At 52.7% G+C, this 23,975-nt stretch overlaps 11 protein-coding genes across 11 annotated transcripts; 7 read left to right on the top strand and 4 right to left on the bottom strand.

Moving 5' to 3' along the window:
- Nucleotides 1-34: 34 nt before the first annotated feature.
- Nucleotides 35-1,052, top strand: LTS14_009682 (uncharacterized protein; the record flags this gene model as incomplete). Its single annotated transcript, XM_064842363.1, has 2 exons — nt 35-108; nt 161-1,052. 2 exons carry the CDS (start codon nt 35-37, stop codon nt 1,050-1,052), a joined length of 966 nt encoding a protein of 321 aa, XP_064689991.1.
- Nucleotides 1,053-1,057: 5 nt separating this feature from the next.
- On the bottom strand, nt 1,058-2,225 carry LTS14_009681 (uncharacterized protein; the record flags this gene model as incomplete). The annotated part of the gene is made up of 2 exons (XM_064842362.1): nt 1,058-1,709; nt 2,179-2,225. 2 exons carry the CDS (start codon nt 2,223-2,225, stop codon nt 1,058-1,060), a joined length of 699 nt encoding a protein of 232 aa, XP_064689990.1.
- A 176-nt stretch (nt 2,226-2,401) lies between these two features.
- GRP2 (Glycine-rich RNA-binding protein 2, mitochondrial) lies at nt 2,402-3,484 on the bottom strand (the record flags this gene model as incomplete). The annotated part of the gene is made up of 2 exons (XM_064842361.1): nt 2,402-2,721; nt 2,785-3,484. 2 exons carry the CDS (start codon nt 3,482-3,484, stop codon nt 2,402-2,404), a joined length of 1,020 nt encoding a protein of 339 aa, XP_064689989.1.
- Nucleotides 3,485-4,100: 616 nt separating this feature from the next.
- On the top strand, nt 4,101-4,769 carry LTS14_009679 (uncharacterized protein; the record flags this gene model as incomplete). The annotated part of the gene is made up of 1 exon (XM_064842360.1): nt 4,101-4,769. The coding sequence occupies one exon, from the start codon at nt 4,101-4,103 to the stop codon at nt 4,767-4,769; it is 669 nt and encodes a 222-aa protein (XP_064689988.1).
- A 1,533-nt stretch (nt 4,770-6,302) lies between these two features.
- On the top strand, nt 6,303-6,974 carry ARL1 (Arf GTPase arl1; the record flags this gene model as incomplete). Its single annotated transcript, XM_064842359.1, has 2 exons — nt 6,303-6,817; nt 6,890-6,974. The coding sequence occupies 2 exons, from the start codon at nt 6,303-6,305 to the stop codon at nt 6,972-6,974; spliced, it is 600 nt and encodes a 199-aa protein (XP_064689987.1).
- A 703-nt stretch (nt 6,975-7,677) lies between these two features.
- LTS14_009677 (uncharacterized protein) lies at nt 7,678-8,973 on the top strand (the record flags this gene model as incomplete). The annotated part of the gene is made up of 2 exons (XM_064842358.1): nt 7,678-8,130; nt 8,305-8,973. The coding sequence occupies 2 exons, from the start codon at nt 7,678-7,680 to the stop codon at nt 8,971-8,973; spliced, it is 1,122 nt and encodes a 373-aa protein (XP_064689986.1).
- A 764-nt stretch (nt 8,974-9,737) lies between these two features.
- LTS14_009676 (uncharacterized protein) lies at nt 9,738-10,403 on the bottom strand (the record flags this gene model as incomplete). The annotated part of the gene is made up of 1 exon (XM_064842357.1): nt 9,738-10,403. One exon carries the CDS (start codon nt 10,401-10,403, stop codon nt 9,738-9,740), a length of 666 nt encoding a protein of 221 aa, XP_064689985.1.
- A 1,940-nt stretch (nt 10,404-12,343) lies between these two features.
- On the top strand, nt 12,344-13,121 carry LTS14_009675 (uncharacterized protein; the record flags this gene model as incomplete). The annotated part of the gene is made up of 6 exons (XM_064842356.1): nt 12,344-12,385; nt 12,439-12,479; nt 12,594-12,697; nt 12,758-12,891; nt 12,945-13,029; nt 13,087-13,121. The coding sequence occupies 6 exons, from the start codon at nt 12,344-12,346 to the stop codon at nt 13,119-13,121; spliced, it is 441 nt and encodes a 146-aa protein (XP_064689984.1).
- Nucleotides 13,122-13,234: 113 nt separating this feature from the next.
- HIR3 (Histone transcription regulator 3) lies at nt 13,235-19,171 on the bottom strand (the record flags this gene model as incomplete). The annotated part of the gene is made up of 1 exon (XM_064842355.1): nt 13,235-19,171. One exon carries the CDS (start codon nt 19,169-19,171, stop codon nt 13,235-13,237), a length of 5,937 nt encoding a protein of 1,978 aa, XP_064689983.1.
- A 459-nt stretch (nt 19,172-19,630) lies between these two features.
- BUD7 (bud site selection protein) lies at nt 19,631-21,858 on the top strand (the record flags this gene model as incomplete). The annotated part of the gene is made up of 3 exons (XM_064842354.1): nt 19,631-19,656; nt 19,714-21,628; nt 21,691-21,858. 3 exons carry the CDS (start codon nt 19,631-19,633, stop codon nt 21,856-21,858), a joined length of 2,109 nt encoding a protein of 702 aa, XP_064689982.1.
- A 423-nt stretch (nt 21,859-22,281) lies between these two features.
- LTS14_009672 (uncharacterized protein) lies at nt 22,282-23,403 on the top strand (the record flags this gene model as incomplete). The annotated part of the gene is made up of 2 exons (XM_064842353.1): nt 22,282-23,102; nt 23,166-23,403. 2 exons carry the CDS (start codon nt 22,282-22,284, stop codon nt 23,401-23,403), a joined length of 1,059 nt encoding a protein of 352 aa, XP_064689981.1.
- Between the last annotated feature and the right edge of the window lie 572 nt (nt 23,404-23,975).

The following is a 23,975-nucleotide window of genomic DNA, read 5'->3' as shown; positions in this document are numbered from 1 at the left end:
CATCGGACGAGAACGGATCGCATCACCACCAATCATGGCAGACAAGATACCCAAGTTCTCTGACCTCCCTCTTGACAAGAACGGTCCTCATCATAATGCCTGGGGCCTGTAAGAAGTATAGCAACCACCACATCGCCACCTGTACTGACACAAAACCCAGGTACGGCCCACATGACGAACTAGGCACCCTCAACCGCCTAACCCCCGACATCGTCAAAGCCGCCTCCAGCGAAATCCAAACCGGCCACCGCATCGGCCTCGACTGGCCCCTAGACGCCCAATCCGACCTCCCCTTCTTCGGCCGCCAAGCCTTCCACAAAGAAGTCTATCAAAAGCCGCCTCGGATCGTGAACGATGATGTCTGGACTTTCAACACACAGAGTTCTACGCAATGGGATGGGCTACGTCACTTCGGTTTCCAGAAAGAGGAGGTTTTCTACAACGGGGTGACGCTGGATCAGATTCATGGACGAAATGGGGTGGAGAAGAGTAATGTCAATGGGATTGGGGCGTGGAGTAAGGCGGGGATCGTGGGACGGGGAGTGCTGTTGGATTATCATAGTTGGAGAGTAAAGGAGGGGAGGGGACACGATGCGTTCGCGACGGCATCGATATCGGTTGAGGATCTGAAGGCCGTGGCGAAGAGTCAAGGGACGGAGATTAAGTTCGGAGATATCTTGTTGGTTCGCAGTGGGTATATGGATGCCTATAACCGACTCTCCCGCTCTGAAATCGAAACCCTAAGGGCTAAACAACCGCTTACCTTCACCGGCGTGGAGCAGAGTGAAGAGATGATGGAGTTTCTCTGGACCAATTTCAGTGCGGCGGGCGGTGATCATCCTTCTTGGGAGGCGTGGCCGACGCAGAAGGAGTATGCTTTGCATGAGGTCATGCTGGGTGGATGGGGGATGCCGATTGGAGAGTTGTTCGATTTAGAGACTGTGGCGGAGCACTGTAAGAGTTTGGGGAGGTGGAGTTTCTTCATGAGCAGTGAGCCTTGCAATGTGCCCGGTGGTGTTGCTAGTCCGCCGAATGCTTTGGCTATCTTCTGATAGCCTCAAGTAATAGTGTTGGCAACACCATGCTCGGAACTCGTCCCGCTGCTTTCTGTGATGTGCCACTTACTGCTCGGTCTGTCTAGAAACCTGAGCTTGCGATGCACGCGCCGCAGATTGGAGTTGGTCGAGAAAACCGCAACATCCTCGACGAATGCGCGAGGGGTGTCCCGATTCCGAAGAACTCTCTCTTGCGCTCGCTTTCGTATTACGATGGCGCAGTGTTCGACCCGCACTCGACGTAAAGGGTGATAGATCAAAGTATGGTCATAGATGAAGCGTGTCGTCCCAGGAGCTGGGGCCCCCCTACACTGCGTGCTTTTCAGACGCAACACGATCGCATCCATGACCAGATTGGCAGCCACCAGGTCACAGAGCTTATCGGCCAAGACGTACACACTGCTTAGACCCCGAATAGTCGCACCGCCGTCGCTCGAGAGTGTCACTTCGTTTCGGAACAAAATCTGCAGGTAGGCGGAGAAGAAATTCGGGCAGTCTTCTGGGAGACTGATGATGCCGGTCCCTTCTTGCTGCCATCGCCCGCCGCAAGCTGCCTTGAAGAAGGCTGAGCGCTCACATAGCAAGTTCTTCGGCACCTGAAAGGATTTCTTGGCAGGCCCGACAAGAATATTAAGCGTGTCCTCGAAGTCGATTCTGTGCAAATGTCAGTCAAAGCGTAAGCAGGGATCCTTTGCTGATCGATACTTCGCCCTCTTTGCTGACTCTAGCTAGGCGTCCGCTTCAAGCCTGCGTTTTGCCGCTGTGCCCTGTGCCATGGTAGGTTCGGTGAGCCGATGAAGGAGTGGAGAAGGGTCAGTCGTGGCTCAGCGGATCTGTTCCTGCTGATGGTCGGTGAAGAGCAGGCTCAATGGTGTAGTGGTTCGGGATCGTACATACCTGATCCCTGTAACTCTTTTAGTGATGTTCGAAACGATGAAAGCTGATTCCAAGTGAAGTCAGCTAAGGACACTGAGGCCGCAGTAATAGCACAGAGCTGGCCCCATCGACTTCATCAGTTCCGGACAAAATCTGACCCAGCCAGTGAAGGATCACAAAGTATATTTCACATTCTAGGAGAGACTTAGGAGTGGATTCTGTCGGTTGGACCACATTCAATACTCACTCCTCGTCCGCTTGGGTGAGGTCGACGAGCAGAGAAGTGAGAAACATGTTGCAGAACAAGTCTGTATCACAAAGTAAAGACATACCGGTGAGGCGAAGCAGACCAGGCAAGCGATCCGAGAATCTGAAATGATGGCGTTCGCACTTGGCTACAATATTGCAGATTTGTCGATGTATATCTATCCTGACCCCCTCAGCGCATCAAACCAAGCACATCAAGACACTTAAGCACCAACCTCCTGCAAACTCTTAACAGTATCAACAATACTCTCCTCCAACCCCCTAAACTTGATCCCCAACACCTTCTGCACCCGCTCATTATCATACTTATACAACCCACCCTCCGGGTAGTCCCCACCCGGCGTCTTCTCACCCGGCAACTGATCCTTATATTTAGGGTAGTGCTTGGAGATGATCTCAGCGATCTGCTTATTGCTGAAGTAGCCCGTGGTGATGAAGAAGCGTTTATTGGCCGCTTCTTCCTTCTCGATGCCGAGGACGTGGCAGAGGGCGAGGTCGCGGACGTCGACCCAGATGTAGGTGCCTGGTGATAATTGTATCAGTATCAAGGTGGATCAGTGTGAAGGGGTGGGTAAGGGAGACTTACCAGTGGGAGGAATCTCCTCCTTCGCCTTGCCCTGGAAGATATCTCTTATCCTCTGATTACTCGTGTTCAACCCATCGAGCGAGTTGAGGTAGTGCACGATCGGTCCCAACACCAACGGCGGGCACATGGTAGCGATACTGAAATTCGGCTTCTCCTTCTCCACAAACTCCCACGCAGCCTTCTCGGCAAAAGTCTTGCTAGCCCGATACCCATTCGCCGGGTTCTCGACCGCCTGCTCTTGGGTGATGGGGTTCCAGTCTTCCTCGCTGTAGACGTGGTCGGGCCAGTTGCCTTTGAAGGGGTTGACGATGGAGGCGAAGGAGGACGTGATGACCACCCGCTTCACGCTGGGAGCGGATTTCTTGATCGATTTTAGGATGCCTGTTGTGCCGATGATGGCTGGGTCGAGGAGTTCTTTCTGCACGTCTGTGACGTTGAAGTGGAAGGGACTGGCTGTGTGGATGACGGCTTCGAAGGGAGGGTCGGACTTCACGGCTTCGTCGAATGCGTTTTCTTGCGCGATGTCCTCGACGATGGCGAAGGATAATTTGTCTTTGCCAGCTGACTTGTGGGCGGAGGCGATCTTGTTGGCCTTCTCTTGGGATCGGACGGTGGTGACGACACTGTGGCCGTGGTCGAGCAGGATGTCGAGGACGTGGGCGGCAATGAAGCCGGAGCCACCTGTGAGGAGGACACGCATGTTGGGTGAATGGGTGGTGTGGAAGGGATGGGTTTGATGGAATTTGAGAGTGGTGGTGGTTAATGAGAGGGAGGTGAGGTTTTTGTATGTAGGAACAGACAGTCTTGGGAAATAGCGAAGCATTGGGACAAATGTCACTCTACTGAATCTTTGACCCACCACCACCACATTTCTGCCCCTCCAAAATAATGTCGTCTGGTTACAGGGCCGGTTGATGCCATCGGTTGCGTCACCTCGAAAGATTGTGTTTCGGCAGTCATGCGAATACACTTTACCCTGCCCTACGCACGTTCGGAGACTTTGTTCAGGGCTATCCTGGTGTTCTGCATATCGGTGACAATATTAGGGCTGGTATGCAGTCGGTCTCGACGGCGATAACGCGGTTTATGGGCGGGCCTGTGTTGCCAATCCATCTGGTTGTTGTTGACGGAATACGGAATAGACGATGACGTGAGGAAGCCATCTCGCCTGGCTTCGGTTGGTCGAAGCTTCATGCAGGGTCTCGGCCTCGAATGGCTTGAGCTGGAGCTTCGAATCCTCGACATGTGCTGTGCCATACATACAGTAGTAGTAGTATACACAACCACACCCGCAGACGACACTATAATCTACCACCATGAACTTCGCCCCCTACCAATCCTCCCCGCCCGAATCCGAACGCGCCAAATCCCCACCTCCCCTCCGCTCCCCCACCGCTTCACCAAAACCAAACCAACAACGACCCATCCCCCAAATCTCCCGTAACATCAGCTCCGTGGCCCCCTCCTCCGAAGACCCCTGGGCAGCAGCGCGAGCTCAACGCCTCCCCTCGCCGTCCCGCTACCAAGACGACAATGAAGACGACGAGCCGAGCACCTACCAAGACATAGAATCCCAGCGCTTCCAAAACGATTACATTGGCCGCAATGCCCTGCAAGGCGGCGGACCGAGCTACGTAGGCTCAGGAAACATCTTCGAGACCTCCCTCGGCCTCCCACTCGGTATCGAAGCACTCCTCGCTTACCTCGTTCTTCCACCCGCAGGAGGGGTAGTCCTGTTGATGTTCGAGCACAAGAGCGATTATGTGCGCTTTCACGCTTGGCAGAGTGCTTTGGTGTTTACGGTGATGGTTATGGTGCATATTATCTTCAGTTGGACGAAGGTCGTGAGTTATTTGCTGTTGGCTGTGGATATAGGTTTGATTCTTTGGCTGGGGTATGGGGCTTGGAGGAATGCGGAGACGTTGGATCGGGTCGAGGTGCCGTTTTTGGGAAGACTGGCGAGTAGTTTTGTTGATGATGAGTGAGGTGTTACTTTCTGGCATGTGGGAGGTAAGTTCGACGAGCAGAATCACGCGATATGTTGGAGGGTTGTAGTGCGGCACGGCATACGCTGTCCACTGCTCTGGTAGCATGCCTCACTTGGTCTTCGTCGGATTATCTACGTCTAGCCTGGATGCTACTACAAGAATTTTGCTGGCTTTGCGTGGGACTCAACCACTCAATCTCACATCGCCTGGAAGCACAATTTCGAATCTGACGAGAACACAAACAAGAGGACCACGGCGCCAACATATCGTGCTGAGCCCGAGACCTATGCTTGCGCCAAGGTAATCGAGGTAGGCGTCCTGACACCCATGTCCCTTGCGCACCAATACTGATCAATAGCAGCGTCGACTTCGGATCCGGCATGGTGGCGCACGTCGGCCTGTAGAGGTCACTTTTCCATGTACTGTGGGATCTACTCTAGGCCCGCGGATCACCGTCAGGAAAAGCCTGCAAGGACTTCTAGAGCCTCTACGTAGCCGCAGAGTCGTGCAACTTCTTTGGCGAAGATAGTCAGGCGGGACACGGCGATCTCAATCGGAAAGCGTCGTACAGCAGATGGCATGGCTTAGGTGCGAGTGCTCGGATTGCGTGAGGAGAAGCCTCGAAGGGTGGCGGTGCACAGAAAGAGTGGACTGCTGATGGGAGAACGCCACAGGCTTGGCTGCCACGGCACTTTGGGTTTCATACTCGGTGCGCAATGGGATGTGAGAGTTCTTCGTACGTATGTACAGTGATTATGTTGCTCTCGAAGTTAGATAGTAAGGCGATCAGAAGTGCTGTGTAAATCATTAGCCAGCTTGCCGAATTCACGCGTGGCGAGATGAGTGGTAGGTAGAGTGGTGAATTGAAATCAGATTGTTGAGCTTGAATATAGTTTGAGACTTCATTGAGCGCGCTCGGAAGTTATCGTTTGAAGTTGATTGATCATCATCGAAGGTTGTATGTGCGTGTGCTGTATTTGGAGGATAGATACTGGGTCACGTACCTGTTTAAATGTGCATGGCTGAGGCCGCTCCGTTGCCTACCAGCCGTGCCATGCCGTTGTCCCTGCTATCGGAATATAGAACGCATCTTCATGAGCCTTTGGTCGACATGACCACGCAGGTGAATCATGCTGTCGTCTTGTCATGCAAATGGCGAAGGAAGAGAAGGCAGACAAAGAATTCTTGTGGTGGAGTTGTGCGTTGCTTTGCGGCCGCATCGTCCGCCGGGCCGATCTACACCGAGACAGGCACATGTTGATCGAGACGACAGCTGGTGGTGATTGACAAGCATCACAATTGGAAGGAGGAGTCGACTTAGATTTGATAGAGGCCAAAGCGTAATACGGAACAAGACGATACCCCGAGTCTTTTAGGGCCCATCGAACACATAATTCTATAGTACAGGACTCCCCCAGATCAGACCATCCTCTCGCGTCCTCGAAACAACGATACAACAGACAACCGAAGACTGGTCACCACCATACTACCCCACTCCCTCGGGAGCACCGCCCCTCAACCACCGCCACCATGGGCGGCTATCTCTCTACATTCCAGAGACTACTTTTCGCCAAAAAAGAAATCCGCATCCTCATCCTCGGCCTCGACAACGCCGGCAAAACCACCCTCCTCTACCGCCTCAAAATCGGCGAAGTCGTCACCACAATCCCCACCATCGGCTTCAACGTCGAGTCCGTAACCTACAAGAACCTCAACTTCTCCGTCTGGGACCTCGGCGGCCAAACAAGCATAAGACCGTACTGGCGATGTTACTATGCCAATACGGCGGCCGTGGTGTTTGTGATTGATAGTACGGATGTGGAGAGACTGGAGACGGCGGCGGAGGAGCTGCAGGGGATGTTGGCCGAGGAGGAGTTGAGGGATGCGGCGTTGTTGGTTTTTGCCAATAAGCAGGATCAGCCTGGTGCGAAAGGGGCGGGGGAGATTAGTGAGGCGTTGAAGTTGGGTGGGTTGAAGGATCGGAATTGGAGTATTATGGCTTGTTCGGCGATAGATGGGAGGGGTGTCAATGAAGGGATGGATTGGTTAGTTGTGAGTCTTTCCCATACTTGTGTCGGTGGGTATGCCGTGGGTGATTGTGCTGACTTATGGTCTAGCAAACTGTGGGAGAGAGCTCGTAGAGCCATTCCGGAGGATGTTCCTGCTTTGTTGATTCATGCAAGGCGCTCGGTGTTGGGATGATAGGATTACATGGAGTTCGCTTGCATGGTTGTAGCGGTAAGGATAAGTCCGTGTTCGTTCATGCTATCCTGTCCACGGAGCACAATGTGCCTGCTGTCTGGGTGGATCGAGAACTTACCGACGTCAGATTCGTCAGCTGTGCTGCGGCGGCCATCATCATGTGTGGCCTTCCCACCATCACTCGCGAACTTACAGTCGAGGAAAGCGAACCATCGAAGCCAATCAGAACAAAAGTACATATCTTGCCTGATGTACACGCCATCATGCACGAGGCTCTCAAAGTATGGAAGATCATACTCGAGAGCAACCTCGCGGAGGAGGGCTGCGAGTCGTCACTCTGCTGGGTATATATATATATATATTTATATATTGCCTGACGCTGCGGCAAGGAATCACAGAAGATCACTACCGATAGACACGATGCTATGTCATCTGTTGTCGGCCTCTCAGAGCATCTGGTCTGCGAAGGATGATGCCGTATCCTTCGAGTGTGAATGCGAATTGAAGACGTGAATAGCTGCGTTTGCACAAAGCGAACAATACATTCACTCAACTTCAGCTGGAGGCACATACATACTGGAGACACACGGACATTAAAATACTCCCGAGTACCTAGACTCTTCGCCGTCTCAAGACTGAGGACTTGAGGACCACACACATAGCAAGAATATCTTCCATCATACGTTGCCAACAGCTTCAAACAATGTCTTACACAGAATTCGAATCCCTCGCCAACGTTCTCGGCCACTGTCTCGAGAATCCAGAACAACACGAGATCTCATTCAACTTTCCGGTCACTGAACTGCTTCCTCCGGATGTCAAACCTCATCTGGAGATACCGCGAGACCTCAGCTATAGGGAGATGCCTGACGTTCGTGCTTACTTGCCCGATCCGAACGATCTGAACTTCCTCCACCGTATACCGGTCAACATTACTCCCGCGATGCATGGTGTATCTCCAGATCTGCATTCGCGTTGTTTGATCGCGAGTATTGAGCGTCTTAGTGCGAACAAGGGGAGCTCGACATTCGATATCGTGGGCTACTACGAGGGCCGTGTCATTGTGCATCACATTCATCTAGCGACCACGTGGAAGATTAGCAGTGGCGAGGTCACTGAGGTCAAAGGTTTCTGTCTTGATGAGGACGAATTTGACGTAATTTGTGTATTAGCGAGGGACGAGCCATGGATGCGATGACTCCAGCACTTACTCGAGCGAGCTAGTGCACGAGCCTACTTCCACGTCCTCGACCGCCTCCTCAAATACGACAGCACATTTTCCGAGTAAGAAGAGCGGCAGTGGCGCGACGCCTGGGCACCTCCAGACCAGTACATCCCCACCGCTAAGGAGACCTTCTGCAACCACTTCATCCGCCGTGGCCTTGATGCAGATGGCAACGAGATCAAGCTCCGCCTCAAAAGCCTCGAAAATTTGAGTGAGCACGCTGTAGTCTGGGTCCGGCCACCAACTTGCAGGCACAAGATCCAAATCGAAATCGCTTCCCTCTGGCACGCAACCGAGGGAAAAGTCCTGATGCTCGCATGCGATGAGCCAGGCTGTTCGGCACTCTTTTTCTCCGAGCACGAACGGAAGAAGATTGAGCTCGGATTCGAGAAGCGTAGACGTCAACAGTTCCTGGCGGAGCAGCATTGGTGGGCTCTATTCGACTTCTGTACGGAGGATAGGTATGCCTTGGTTGAGATTGGAGATGCGCAGATGTTGCAGGCGCTGGGAATTGCGCTGCCTTCTATGCGAGCGCCGGAGACGGTCATGCCGGGTGTTATGTCTTTGGTTGACTCGATTGAGATTCGAGCTGCTGTTGCTGGGCTTGAGTGGGAGTTTGGAGGTGCACAGGGTTTGGCAAGGACGATGGCTCTAAGGGAGGCGCATGGAAGATTGATTCAGATGGCTGAGGTGGCTATCCGGGCTTTGGTGAACAGGTCGGTAATGGACGGGTCGAATAAGGCTGAAGTTAGGGATGATATGGTCGCTGAATAGGAGGGAGAGCTAGCATCTCAGCATCGTAATCACCTGGCTGCGATTGCAGAGTCCGATATGCGACCGCCTGTAGAACATCCCGCTGCTGGGAATCGTGGTATGAGAGTGGCTCCGCGTTTCGAGAGGTTCATCAAGAAGTGGACATGGCGTGCAGTGTTATTTGCTGTGGCGATCACGGAACTGGCGAAGAGACAGGAGGCTGCTGACAGTATGAGCGGACTGATGAAGGAGATGGGAAGCATCTTCCTGAACTAGATGTAAGGTGTGACAAATCGCAAAATTGCAGCGCATGTCCTCTGCATTCATGATGCGTAGATACTGCACGCGTCTCCACTCTCTACTCATTGCCACAGTTCATCGAGACTTGATCCTCGCCCACATCAACTTGCAATGCTATCATACACCATACGGAAGTTATGCTGAAAATCTGAGACTCGAGAGCGAGTTGGTCTTCAATGGTCAGCACTGGATGTTGGCAGTAAATACGTGGGTATTGCCATTGTATCGGAACAAGAACATTGCTTTCGACCACCCAGTTGCAGGTGCACTGTTGCTAAATCAAGACACCAACGGGTCCTACGCACGTATCGGCATGGCAACAGAGGTCCCTATATTACTTTTGGAAGCGTGTGAGGAGGTGGTGTTCAAGATCGTGTGAACCGCAGCAGATGATATCATTGCTGCGAGTATGAGCGTTGACATGACGTTCTGGCTAGGAAGCCACACTACCTCCATAAAAGCCGACGAATTCGAAGTCCTGCAAATTAGAGTCCTTGATGTGCACCTTTGACAGTCGACAAAGCTCCCCGAAGAGCACTCATCGACGGCGTGAAGAAGTACTCTCCCGCACGAACGACCACGAACCGATTAACGCCCGACAGCGGCAGCGGTCGATTGGCATCTTGTGGAAACAAGCCCTTCATGTCGACGGTCTTTTCAGTATTGCTCTGACCCATCACAGCGTCTAGTCCAGCACCATTTCCGATGAAGCCAGGCTGATTAGCCCAGGTCTGCTGAATGAATTGAAAGCCGGTGGAGATATTGCCCTGATAGCAGACAAAGAGCAGGCCACGCTCCCCGCTAGGGTTGGCATCTACCTCATCTCCGTAGGGTATACCACGGCGCATGATGCGGAATTGGTTGACAGTCGACCTACCGAGGTCGCCTCGCGGATTGACCTCGCGGATGTGGGCACCCATTGGACACTTGAAGTTGTAACCGGCATCGAACTCAAACTTGTTGATCCTGTTTGGGTCATTGGCGATAGTTGTGTCATCAAAGTCTGGAGAGAGCGAGATTAGACAACCACTCTTCCATCTCCCAACAAGGCGAGCTCCGAGCTGATCGGACCAGGTTCCTAGTTGGTTTGAGGCATCTACGAGGAACTTGTTCCATTCTGGGACCTTCTGCTCGAGCTTGCGGAAGCACATGAAGCTTCCGTCGACCATCCAAGCCGGACGCTGATTGGGCCGACAACAACGCTGAGAAACGGTCGTTCCTTCGCACGAATATTCGTGTCTGTCTAGGTTATATCTATATCAAAAGGAAACACTATATTGCGTGGCACAAAGCTCATACACCATGGCCGGAGATTTCAGTCAAAGCACTGAGAATATGCTCGCCCGCTTTATCAATGGACTTTTTGCTCCGATTCTCAAGTAGCTTTGCGTGACATCGACACAGAACGGTGGCCGCTCTTCCTTCTATTTAAGCTGGGCGAGCAGCGAGATGGTTGCTTCGACACCTGCGCTTATGGCATTGCTGGTGGTGCTTGTCTAGGCATATGAACGTGAGGATCGGACGCCATCTGGTGCAGTAGAAGAGATGGAAGTAGTGAGCTCTCTGGCGCTCATAAGTATACTCAAGACTAGAGAATGACATCGATCTGAACACTTTGGTGACAAGTCTGGAGTCCTGCTGGCTCGCGTGTCGTCCTCTTCGACAATATCAGGCCATCGTGAGGATGAAACAGAGGCTCCTGAATTGGAAGATTTTCGTGGGTTGAGGTGGCTAACATCACTGCCTTTATAAGCTGAGAATCCGAGCGAGAGGGGAATGCATCAGCACTATAGCGCCAGATGATTCCCATGCTGCCGGCCGATATGTGAGCTGGAGCCCACACGCTCATGTCGAGAGCAGGCTCGCGTTGTAAGGGTTCGTCTGCTACATTCTGTCGCTGCATCCCAAAGTGCACCACTACCGTATCGTCGGATTCAGTGATGGGTTCGGGATCTATTGAGATGAGTCCGGCGAACAGACGAGCTCCGACAGAGACCCTTACGTGCAGGTCGTGAAGGACTGTCAGTGAGGTCTTTTGCCATCTAACTTGAAACGACGTCTTGTCGGAAAGTGCTCGCCCGTAGACGTTTGTCAGAAAGTCTTTCCTCTGGGTGTCGTCTCTAATTATTTTCCCCTTGGCATGATCTGAACAGTCGCTGGCCTATACCGTACCGCAGCCTCAGGCGGTTGCGAGAATTTCAGATGTAGCATAATGGATCACCATTTGTAGTGGCATGATTGCCTGAATCTGCATGCCGATGACCACATCTTTGAGCTGTGGCAATGCAGCAGAGCAAAAGACGAGGATGCGTCGCACCCTGCTTCTCCACTCACAAGGCATTGGCACAGCATCTTGAGCAAATCGAGAGATCAGCAACTGTCACGGTCTCTCCAGCATTAAGCTGCCTGCCGGACACTTTTGTTTCAGCAGCGGTTTAGGAACAGCGGCGATGGTTACGAGGCACCTAGAGACTGGGGTGTCCATCGTGGTAGTGCACCCACCTTGTCTGGCATTAGTATGCCATAATCGTCGCGCAATGATCGCTATACTTCGTAGGGAAGCTCGCGGAGCATGTATATGTTGTACGCTATCGAGTAGCCAGCCTTTTAGACGTTCGTCCGATGTCGTGCTCAGTCCGAATCGGGAATGCTGGGCTGATGCTGTGCAGCGAACGCAAAGGCATCACTGCGAATCCATTCGTCGAGCATAGAGCCCATGCTGGATTGAAAGTATGGACAATCTTTACAGGATAAACGGAAACAATATTTGGCAGGCGGAAGGAAAGGTGACGGTTGAATTGGATGTCAACACATAGTTCGCACTCGCTCGAGTCACGTGATCGTAGCGCGATTTTGGGGAAAACGGCTCCACAGGCCACAGACTCTTGTCTCCGCAAGGGCCAATGGTGATGACGATCGCATCGCAACGTCAGGGCGGGCTGGAGCTCTCCCCAGCCCTCGAGGCTCTGAGCTACCCACGTTCCTGGTACGTTTGCTCTCCACGCTCTCACTTCGTCTACTGTCCACCATATAGCTTTGCACTTTTCGTACGATACTACACAACACACAGAGCTTTGTTGCTTGCGACAGGATGACGACGAGAGGTTCAAAACGGGGCGCAGAGGAGGAACTGGTACATCGTTCCATGACTTGCAATCGATTGATCACTTTGCTCACCGCTGCCAGGTCGAACTGCCAGAGGACGACGAGGGTTCTGAAGAAGAGGAGTAAGTCGATCTCTCTGCGACCGACGTCGGCAGGGTTGCGCCATTCGGTGCAATGGCCGACGTGACTTTCGGATCAGGCATTGTAGCTCCGAGCACATGGCTGACCAATGCTAGATATGAAGAAAGCGATCTGGACGGCGAAGAGGGCGAGGGAGACGAGGATGACGAGGAAGATGAGGATGAGGTAGAAGCAGAGCCTGCTAAAGCGCCTGCTGCTCGTATGTCCATCCCACCATGACAGCATGCGATGACCGACCGTTTCTGACCACCTGTCTCAGAGCCCAAGCCTAGCAAGAGGCAGAAGACTCAGCCGGTCGAGGTAGATGATGACGAAGAAGAAGAGGCAGAAGATGACGGCGAGGTGGATGCAGCCGAGTTGGAAGATGATGAAGAAGAAGCCGGCGATGACGATGTACACGAGCGCTGTGATCCATGATAACCAATCATTCGCTGACTTCGACTAAGGACGACGAAGATGCCGAGGACACCGCAACGAAAGGCGGTCCAGCCGCAAGCGCAAAGAAGAACAAGGGCGGAGTTGTTCCCAAAGGTAAGTTGTGCTCAGATGATTCCGTATGCGAGATCAATGGGCTAAATCTCTATGCAGAAGCCGAATTGGCCGAAGTTGACGACGAGGACTAGACACTTCGTACTAGTTGTCAGGAGCACTGGTATACGTCGGCTTGGTAGATGTGAAATGATAGACGTAGTGTAAAAGTCTTGGCATATCATATAGTACATGGATCTCACCTGCCTCATACCATCACAGCGTCTAGACCCACCTGGTGGCTCGGACTCGCCGTTTCGACCATTTCGACATCGTCATCTCCTTGTTCATCTCCTTCCTCGGCCCCGCCTCCGATTGGAGTCGTGGGCGAATTCTGCTTAAGACCTGGAAACATCGGCCTAGGTGTACCCACCTCTATACCACCATCATCCTCAACTTCTTCCAGCTCCAAGTCAGAGAGCTCGGATTCATCGTCTGCATCGTCATGTAGACTGCCGTCGACGCTCGCAGCCACCGATCTATCCCCATCATTGCCACTATGACCATTCCCGCCAGCGGCAAACACCGATCGATTGTTCTCAATCACGACATGCGCCCTGGGCGTGCCGGCTGCGGTCGCCCTAGCTGCTGGGGCCTTTTGCGTGCACGCTTCTGCGCAGGTCCTGATTTCGCGACGTCCAACGCCTATCTTCTTTCGTTGAGCAGCGGCCGGAGCCTCAGTCGACGGCAGGACGGGAAGTGCAGGCGGAAAGAATGGCGCCGGCTGTGTCATGATCGGCTTCGTCTCTGTAGCGCCGTCGAGGTTCATGAGAGCATTGAGACTCATCATAGGATTCCTAGCCATAGCTGGAGGTGCTGATGCTGCGGCTTGAGTAGCGAGAGCAGCCTTGGCAGCATCTTCTTCAGCCTTGACCTTCCGTTCAGCCTCCCATAATTGCTTCCCAACAGATGCGAAGAGGAAAGCATACGCATCACCGATCAAGTCGTCAATGCCACCAGGCTTCATCAGTCCTTGATTGATCCTCTTCAATTCTTGGACGTCTCTCAACACATCCAATGCCTTACAGACGCCACAATCCTGACCCTGCATCCATTTCTCCAGCGGCTCTTTGCGGGTCAAAAAGTCTTCGTGGACGATATTGCTGAATGTGCTTGTCTCCAGTCCCTCGCTCAGGTCGCCATGTTTGCGCAAGAGTCGTAGGTAAGCGTTGCAGATCTCCTGCCACACAACACCATGCTCGAAAATCTCATGCGGGCGTCTTCGAACACGGCGGGCAAGTGCTTCGAGTGAGGGTCTATCGGCAAGCTGTTCAAGGATGCGGGTGAAGAAGCGCGTGTATCGGGCCGTGTACACGAAGTGACGGCCAGCTCGTTCACTTTCAGGACGCCAGACTTGCAGTACCATGGTCTTGGTAAACATCTGCTGCGTAAGTTCATGCTTGGCCGCATTCGCCCCATTGAGTCCTCCAGGCTCACCACCTTCGGGAGGATGCTGGTAGACAATGTGTGCAGCACGAGCAATCATGCGATGGTGCCAGTTCGACTTGTCAGCGTTGCGAAGGCTCTTGAGTATGGCGAGCATATGGCCAGGCCACTCCTGCAGGCTCCGCGGGAAAGGATCCTGTCGTGCGTAAGGTGTGTGCCGTAAAGCCTCTTCTGCCACTTGAAGAGACGAGTCGCCTCTTTGAACCATCTTGTGAACGATGCTGACAAGCTTGTAATGCGGCTCAAGGACTGGCTCTTTCTTCTCTTTGCTGTCTCGCTTGTCGGGTATCATCTCGATAGCTCTGATGAATACTGCGAGCACCTCCTGTGCCACCATGTGCTTGCCGGGACCTCTTACTTCAGGACTAGCTGAGACCATCTTCCACATACACTTGCCCAGCGTCAACCACTCGAGCCACTTGCCCTCCCTGCCCTCGAGAGCACGCTCCCACAAGACTTTGGCCAACTTCCATGCGGTGTAGAGTCGCAGTGGTGTGAAAGCCTTGCCCTTGCCCATGCCAACAGGCATGCTCAAGAACTTTTCCTCTTCGTTTGCGAATACCAACATGCCAAATGGCTCTCTCGAGCTAGCATAGATCCTTGCGGCAAAATCGGAGTACAGCTCGGTCATAAAGTCTGCTGTCTCGAATCGGAGGTTTCCAGAGCGGTGGACTAGCGCGGTCGCCATAGTATAGCAATGAATTGCACTCTTCTGCAGAGCTACTATCTCTGGCATACCACTGTTAAGCTTCTCGGCCGACCATACCACGGCTTCTTCGACTTTGGTGTCGTATGCCTGAGCAAGCCTAAACCATGTCTCCCAGTTTTGCGAGCTATACTCGAGATCCTGATGGAAAAAAGCGATCGCGATGTCCAGTTCCTCTGTTGGCGTGACAGTAGTGCGTTTCTGGACCTTGAACTTGGCGAGAGAGAGGTGGCCCATGAGGAAGTACCATCCTTTCGAAGCTAGGACCGCATCTTCCTTGGGTATAGCCAGGATTGGTAATTCATTCCCATCTCCCTTGAGTGCGTTGAAAACATCCAGCGGATTGATGCCCGACCTCAGGAAAGTCCTGTATATCTCTTTGTTGCGGACTATAGCTTCGCTAGGCTTCCGCCTCGGTACAACGCCATGAACCTTCTCGATGGTGTCTTTCAATGAACGCTTGACCAACTCCTTAATTGGTAACTTTCTCGCCTGTACAAGAAGTAAGTCGACCGCCAGCATTGCCACACCGCGGTCGAGAAAAGCATCATGGTTACAGTGATGTTCAATAAGCTCATAGCTCGGATTCAGAAAACAGTTGAGGCCATAGAGATCATAAAGGACTTGTGCTTGCTCGCTGTCGTAGCCTTCGACGTGTGTCATGCCCACAAATTCATCCTTCAGCATTCGAATGAAAACACTGTTACTGGCACCGCATATGTTGCGAAGGCCAAGGTTACGGTGGACACAGCGGAGGAAGTCGAATTTGTCCTCGGTAGGCGTTGGGTAGAGGTCTGTGTGCTGCAGGATGGCTTCGCTGAATAGGGAGTACAAAACCATCCAGATATTCACTTGGAAGTCGTGCATAGTCGCTGTAACATGAGGCCAGGATGGAATTGCGAACCCAGTAGCAAGCGTCGGCGCTGCAGATTGGCCTACGCGGACCGAGTCTTCAGCGATGTTGAAGACTTGTATCAGTTGCAGGACCTCGCTGAGCATGGCGATAGTCCATTTCAGCTGGTTCTCATCAATGCACTCGAGGGCATTTTCACACGTCTGAGTAATGTGGAGGATCTTAGCCGTGGTGTCTTTCAACACCTGCAAAGTCTTCAATGTCGCTGTCTGCCTTTCGCGTTGGGCTTGTTGGGTCGTCGAGTGTGATATGAGCTCCTGCATAAGCATGCGCATGATTACAAAGTGACAGAGCAGAACCATTGGCTGATAGTCGATGGAGTGGTAAGCGTCGCGAAGTCGATTCCAGAGTACTAGCTTCACCGACAGGCTGCTGTTCTGCAGGAAGCGGACGAGCTCTGCAGGTGCATCTACAGTAGGCGAGTCGTCCGTATCTGCGTCGTCCTCCAAAACCACACGCTCGTCACGCTGAAGGCTCAATAGTAGTGGCTCGAGGCCTTCGATGATAGCGACAGCGTCACCTCCCTGCATCACTGCCAGACCGTTCATGAAGCCTCGTGTAGTCAGCTTCGCCATCTGTCTTTCCAGAACAGCCACAGACAATTCGCCCATGACAGCGTTGTTGCTAAGCACGATTGACACTTCATTGCCATCCACCTCAGCATCCAAGAGAACGCGCTTAAGATCTTTCATGCATTCCAATACATGATCCTGGGTGACATCGTCATGAGCAGGCCCTCCATCCCGGGCCGCTTCTACCGAGCCTTCTGACGAGCAAGCGAAAAGATGAAAAGTCGTCGCCCATAAGAATCTAAGACTCAGTTCGTCTGACACAGCTTCCGTATCTTGGCTCAAGCCACGGAAGTGCATTACCTCCCTGGCAAGTCCGGCCCACCGTTGCAATCGATCGCCTTGCGATGCTATCGTCTCAGCATCCACGCCACTGTTAGGTTCCTTTATCAATGTGTAGATATCCAAATGTAGCTCGAAAATTGACTCTAGCATCTCCGCAACTTCGCCTGCCGAGCGAAGAATCGCTTCTACGCTATTGTGATGTTCCTGCTGAATGGAAATATTGAGGTCCTGACGCGCACGCTCATATACAGTTTCGTCGAAGGTGACCAGAGTGCGCACGATCATAGTCTTTAACTCTGTCGGCCATCTATAGGCAGCATAGGTGTTGCTTGCACCGGACCCTGGCATGGGCTTTAATAGTCGGCAGAGCCAGTCGTACGCGGTTTGCTGCAACGTGAACCAGCCATTGTTGGTATCTGAGAGAAAGGCCTGCAGGCCGTCTTCCGACAGCATCGCTGTCAGCTGCTGGACCGTGTTTTGGCCCCCATGAGCAATCAAGCCAGCATTGTTGAAACCCCACATCTTATCTCCGAGTCCGTGTTCCATGGGTATGTTACCTTTGACAAGCAGTAGCTGAGCCAGGGGCTCCGAGTATCCATCCAGAAACGCACGAATGTCATTTCTCGCATGCTGTAAGTCTCCAGAATCATGGATCTCCCTTGGTATGCCGTTCGTGCTCTCATGACCACTTCCTGAGATCTCCTGTCGCATTCTCCGCGCTCGATCAAAGTTGAAAACGCCGATCCTTTCGAATAGATTACCAACAGTCTCGAACATCCAATCATCAGCTTGTTGAGCCTCATTCAATTGCTGTTCATGTTCCCATCTAAGGTTCGCGTCCATTTGCGCTTGTTTTCCGGCGTCCCCACCAGCCAGAGATTCACGATGCTCGACAGTATTGACAATAGACTCACGCAGGCGCGTGCGTTTGCTTCGTCCGCTACGACCTTCATCCATGCCTTCCTGGAGACCCGCAGCGTCGCCTGAGCGTTTTCGAGTTGGCAAAGCGACCGAGTTAGCTACGCTGGGTAGAGTCATACTAGGATCCGCAGGTGCTATCTGTGGTTGGGTGGTAGGCTTGCCAGAGTCCAGTCCAGGAAATTGGGCAGCGATGGACGTCGGCATGAGATGCGTGGTAGTCACAGAGTCCGCGATAGCTTTAGCAGGCTCGAGATGCATTTGGTGCTCAGCTTCAAATGTGGCTTCCGTCATCGTCCCCAAGTTCTCTCCTTGCGTAAACCCAATTGCCGAAGCTGGTCCACGATTGCTAGCTCCATATTGCTCCGACATGAAGTGCGCAAGCAGTAGCTCCCCAACTTCAGCCCATGTTGAAGGTGTCTTCAGTAGTACCTTTCCAGGTTGCGGTAGACCCTGGCCCGGTATCTTCTCCGTGTGAAGCAACTCATCTTCGTAATCAGCAACATCACGAAAGACCTCAAGCCGCCGCTTCAGCGCCTTCGAAAGCGTCCTCCGTTTGCCACTTGGCAGTCCACCAAGAGTAATAGACAGACGATCGTTGAGCGCCTCCACCAGATTCACAAGTTGCTCGCCTGCCAAGCTTTCTTCAAGACCAGTTAATGCTAACGCGCTGGTTAAGCCTTCTTCATCACCTTCAAGCACGGCCTCCAGACAAAATCGTGCTATCCGCTTGCTTCCCAGCATACCTCCGACCTTGGCTGACTTCCTCCACAGATCTAGATCCGAATCATCTTTGTCTAGCGCTTGGACAAAGTGCTCCAGTGCGGCGGTCGCATCCGTCAGGATCTGCTGTAAGGAGACATTAAAGTCGTCAAGGCGCGTACCGAGATGTTCAAGCCGAAATTGTGCATAGTTCTTATGGCTCAAGTGGAGGATCTGGGGGAGCGTGCTCGGTCCTGTCTCGTACAGCCCGCTGCTCGAGGCACCAAGGCCGGCATTTCCTCCCAACGTAACGCCATCTTGCTGTCCATTGAGCAGTAATGAATTGTCCTCAAATCCGGTAGATGGACCATACAGCTCGATACGCCGTAGCTCGTTCTGGCTCTCCGGGTACCTGAAGATCTCAGACTCAAAGAGTTCACGGTAAGCTTCTGCAGCCTGGTCGAAGGCGGCTGGCCCCTGAGCATGTAGCCTGAGCGCGTTTTGGTAGAGCTTCAGGGCGTCCTCAATTTGTAGTTCCTTGGTATCATCGATCTCGTCGTCGGACTCGGAGTCGGACTCGATGTTGAGAGCGTGCCAGTTGGACATGTTTGCCCGTTAACGATGATTGGAGTGTCAGTGCCTAGGGAATAATATCGAGAAGCAAGTGAGGTGTTTACTGGTGATGATGATCCTGTGCCAGTCCTCGCGTCACCATTGTGATCAATGTTCGACGCATATCCAGATACAAGTGTTTGGTGATGTGAGATCAAATCATTCACATGTCACTCACAAAGAGGATGTCGCGTGGCAGGAGACGCGGCACATGGACGCGAAGTCCGCAGCTGAGAGAGGTCTTGGCACATCAATGCGCAGTTGGGCCAGGTACAGCTGTGCAACTCGAATGAAACATTATTGTTTATCGGGCTCTCACACCAGCCTCGACCTTACTTTACCGCCTCGACACCTATAGGACAAGATCTAAAGGCTCTTCCATTCACCAACATCTTACAGTCAGAAAGAGTCAACGAATACGGCAAGAGCAATTGGCCTAAGCGCATTCACAGGATGGTCGTGCAGACATCTGTGCCCGAGTAAGCTATAGTGATGTACGTACATGCGCATATCATGTGCTAACAGTGGCTGTCCAGACTGTACGAAGATGAGTCGCATTCGGTTATTGAGATACGCACCGACAGCCTCCAAACCCTTCGCGAACTAGGACCTCCCGATCTTGTTCATCTGGTCAAACAACCTGTAGGCAAGTCTAGTGCCAAGCAGGTCGGATTGTACCATCATGTGACTGGCATCGATGCCTCCTCGTCGGCATCCTTGGCAGCGTACATCAATACCTTAGTCTACCAGCCCAACGATAGACAGAACAAGATCACCTCAGGACTCTACTGCTGCTACAATGCCTTCTCCCGCGTAGATATGCGCGTACAAGTGCAGATACCTGGAACGGTCGAGAGCTACTGTATGGACGAGCGAGGCAACAAGTTGGAGGCCACGGAGGAGCATTGGCTGGAGACGTATTTGTGCTCGGTGCTCAGAGCATATTCGTATGCGGACAATGGCAGTGGTGATACGGTCAAGAAGATCATTGGCGTAAGGAGGTTCAATCCTGTCACGAGTACAGAGCAGGAGCACAAGTTCTTGGACGCGGCAGAGAAGCTATTCTTCAGTGGATGGCAACTAGGGTCAGATCCGGAAATCCAGGTCCCTAATTTGGTGTCGAATCACCTGACGAGCGGTTTACTGCATTACATCACGACAACCGGACGCTTCACATCAGGGATCAACCTCTTCGAAAAGCTGAGGGCTAGGGATCCGGAGATTGCTTCGCTTCTTGCGCGAGTGTACCTGGCGGCAGACGAGGAGGTGAAGGCGGTGCAGTTGCTCCACGAGGCTGTAGAAGAGCTGCCCATGGACTACTCGATCCTCGACTGCCAGGCTGAATTCTGCAATCGAAAAGGTAGATCAGATTTGGCGCTCGAGATTGCGAAACGTGGTGTAGTAGCGGCACCAAGTGAGTTTGGCACCTGGGCACGATTGGCGGAAGTGTATGTCGCGCAAGAACAATGGGATCTGGCTCTGCTCACGCTGAATTCATGTCCAATGTTCACATACCAAGACAAGGATGCGCCACGGTTACCAGAGCCCTCACGAGTATCCCTGCCGTTAGACCCGCAAACGATGTGCGACGAGATCGACGACGCGGGTGCCACGCCACCTGATGTAGACATGGTACACCCCACGCTTCGACGACTGGCAGCAGGCAACTACAAAGGCACATTTCACAAGGCTTATATATTGCTCACCGAGATCACTAAGAAGATTGGCTGGGATCAGTTACTCAAGATCAGAAGTCAAGTCTTCGTAATGGAAGAAGAGTACCGAAATGAAAAGCAACAGGCGCCCGGGAGTCGTAATGCCAGTACTACTGCATTACGAGGGACCGATACGCCACAACCGAATGGCCATGGCGAGATCGATAATCAGGACGACTCTGGCCCAGCTCCATCATCATCTGGCACTGGCGCAACGACAAACGGCTCCGATATAGTGAGTCCAGCATCGGATGAGCCACAGGCAGCTACCACAGGCTATCTCGACCCTTCCGTATCAAAACCTACGACATCGATAACAGTCCGCTCTGGAGCAGAAACACCACAGCCCGTGCCACCAACCACAACCCAAGACGACGCCTACACGCAATTTCGACATAAACGTCTCTGCGAACGCTGGCTCGATAACTTGTTCATGGTATTGTACGAAGACCTGCGGATATATACTATATGGCGCACAGAAGCGGCACAGTACCGACAACAGCAGCTTGCTTATAAGAAGACGGCTGAGGAATGGGAGATCTTGGGTGAGCTGGCGCAGCGACTGCATAGGGGCGACGAAGCGATCGAGGCATGGCGAGGCTGTCTGGAGGTGAGATTTAGTCCCAAGGCTATGAGAGGCTTGATGGGCGACTTGCGAAATAGGCCAGGAGATCGCAGGGGCGAGATCGGGTGTCTGATCAGGTTGATCGCTTGGCAGTGGAGGTGGTATTCTGAGGTATGTGGTCCGCTTCCATGCTTCTCTTATCTGGCGGACACGCTGACATGTGCAATTCTTAGTTCTCGCCTGATCTCCTGCTTACAATGCGCCGACTCATCGAGGAAGAAGGTGCTGTGAAGATCCGCTCTATAGTACAGGCGACGAGCTTGCCGCAGCACATTCTTGATTTGACACATCAATATGCGGCGCTTTGTGCGACCTTCAGAAGTAGCGGCACCGAGGGCTAGGGAGCGGTGGAAGGTCAACATGAGGCTTGCTTGGGAGCGAGGAGTTCTGGAAGGAAAGGTCAAGGCTAAACCGGTCATCATATGCCTTTTAGGCGGGTTATTGAGATGTGCGGTAAGAAATGTATCGCCTATACTGCATCATATTGCTTCAGGAATTGCCCGAATGAGAGAAATGAGTGGCTGGTTGATTGCAACGTCACTTCACGTCAACTACAAACAACAAGGAAGTCTTCACACCTTTCAGCAATTCGCAAGAACTTTCACGAACATCATATAATATTGGTTTGTCTCTAGCTGACGCCGGTAATGTCAAAGAACTCGAAGGAAGCAAGCTTGTCGATCACAATAACAACAACAGCATAAGAAGACGAACCGTCATCAAAACCTCGCAAGAGCTCCACGTCACTTATCTCGCCCGAAACCATGGACAACACCGCTGCCATGGCCACCGACAACATCGTTCGTATCGCCAGGGCAGCCGCCGAGACCAGCGTCATGATTCGTGTGCAGCACCTTGCCGGCGCGAAGAATGTACTCCTTGATGTTTGCAGCGGTGTGATCTCGAATGCTTCTCCAGTCTTCACGGCACTGGCTAGCAAAGCACTAACAGACATAAACCGTGCCGTTTCAGTCGAGGATGGCGGCGAATCTGTCTACCTCCTCATGTGCCTCCTCCATTTACGCACCGATCTCTTGCCCGCGAAGCTAGCCGCAGAACCACTCGCCGAGCTGGCGCAATTGGCAGTGAAGTACCAATGCGCCGCAGGAATCAGCCGCATGACAGTACCCTGGCTGGATCGTGTTTTCAATGCCAGCGCTGACGGCAAGTTGGTGGTTGATACTTGGAAAGCCGTGCAAACAGCATATCTTCTCAATGAGCCTCTCTACTTCCGCCACTTCACCGATCGTCTGGTGCTCGACAGTCCCACTCACACCAGCCTAACCCCAACCATCAGCACAATCGAGCACATCGATCAACAGCTGCACACTCTAGCCACGCAACTCCAAGATCGGAGAGTCGCACAGCTCGCGGCCGTGCGGGCTGATCTGGACTTACTGATCGAGCCTTGCTCAGCAGTCTTTTCAAGGGAAGCGAAACACTTCGTCGACTATGCGCCTGGTATGGATCCTGACGCCGATGATGAGGGGAAAGTGTCGGGAAGTTTGTGTCACGTGGACGAGGGTGGAGCAACAACGTATCTGGGCGCTTTGAGGGACGAGAGGATTTGGCCTTTGACAGTGTGGTAAGAATCGAGGGTACATCCCGCTTCTGCATCATAGATCTCTTGCTAAGGTCGTCACTGTAGGCAAGGCAACTTAGCAACTACCCTCACACGCCTCCGCCAATTTCGCGTTCCAGAGTACGACGACTGCGACAAGTGCGAGTTCTGCGAGAACATCAGAGAGCGCTTCACTAATGTCCTGGAACTGGTGAAGCACATGCATAAGGAGAGGTTGTGGGGGTTATGCTTGGACTGCTTCATGGCTGGCGGTGTGAACCCGGGCGAATGTCGTGTCGAGCACCCAAAGATTGTGAAGACCTAGTTCTGCGCGCGAAGAGGGGACTCCTAATTGTGCTTTGTGCTGATGGAAGGGAGGTCGTGGTCGAGCTCCAGTCGTACAACCGAGCTCGTTCTATCCTGATCGAAGATACCGCTTTCTTCGAATCTACGCGCGAGACTGTAGGATAGATCGGCAGTATGTCAAGCACATTTTGCCACCTAATGTTCAACATCGTTCCATCCTCTCCAGCTCCCAGCCTGCATGCAGACCAATGAGCTGATGAGAAAAGACCCTGCCGACCACTTTCGCAGCAGCAAGGGTGTCGATCAAGGTTGCTGCACCAGCTCAAGCTCGCAATGAAGCATCGCTCGAGCGGTTGCACAAGGACAATTCAGTCCTGCCGTAAACCCCAAAATTGGCGTAGCTGATGTCAGCCGACCTTCAGTGCAACACGGATCGTCATTTTTCGGCCAACGCCGGTAACGCTTGCTGTGTTGATGAGTGATCAGCTCCCTTCTGTATCAGTGGACAAGTATGAAAGATCGTGGTAAAACGTTTCCTCTCTCGCATACGTGCCACGGACGTTCCGCGGTGATCGCACGTCCTTCGCAAGC

Source organism: Recurvomyces mirabilis (assembly GCF_035927965.1).
Source record: "Recurvomyces mirabilis strain CCFEE 5264 chromosome Unknown scaffold_33, whole genome shotgun sequence".
Lineage (NCBI taxonomy): Eukaryota > Fungi > Ascomycota > Dothideomycetes > Mycosphaerellales > Teratosphaeriaceae > Recurvomyces > Recurvomyces mirabilis.
The sequence above is the reverse complement of the archived record's forward strand: the minus strand, read 5'-3'. Positions and strand labels throughout refer to the sequence as shown.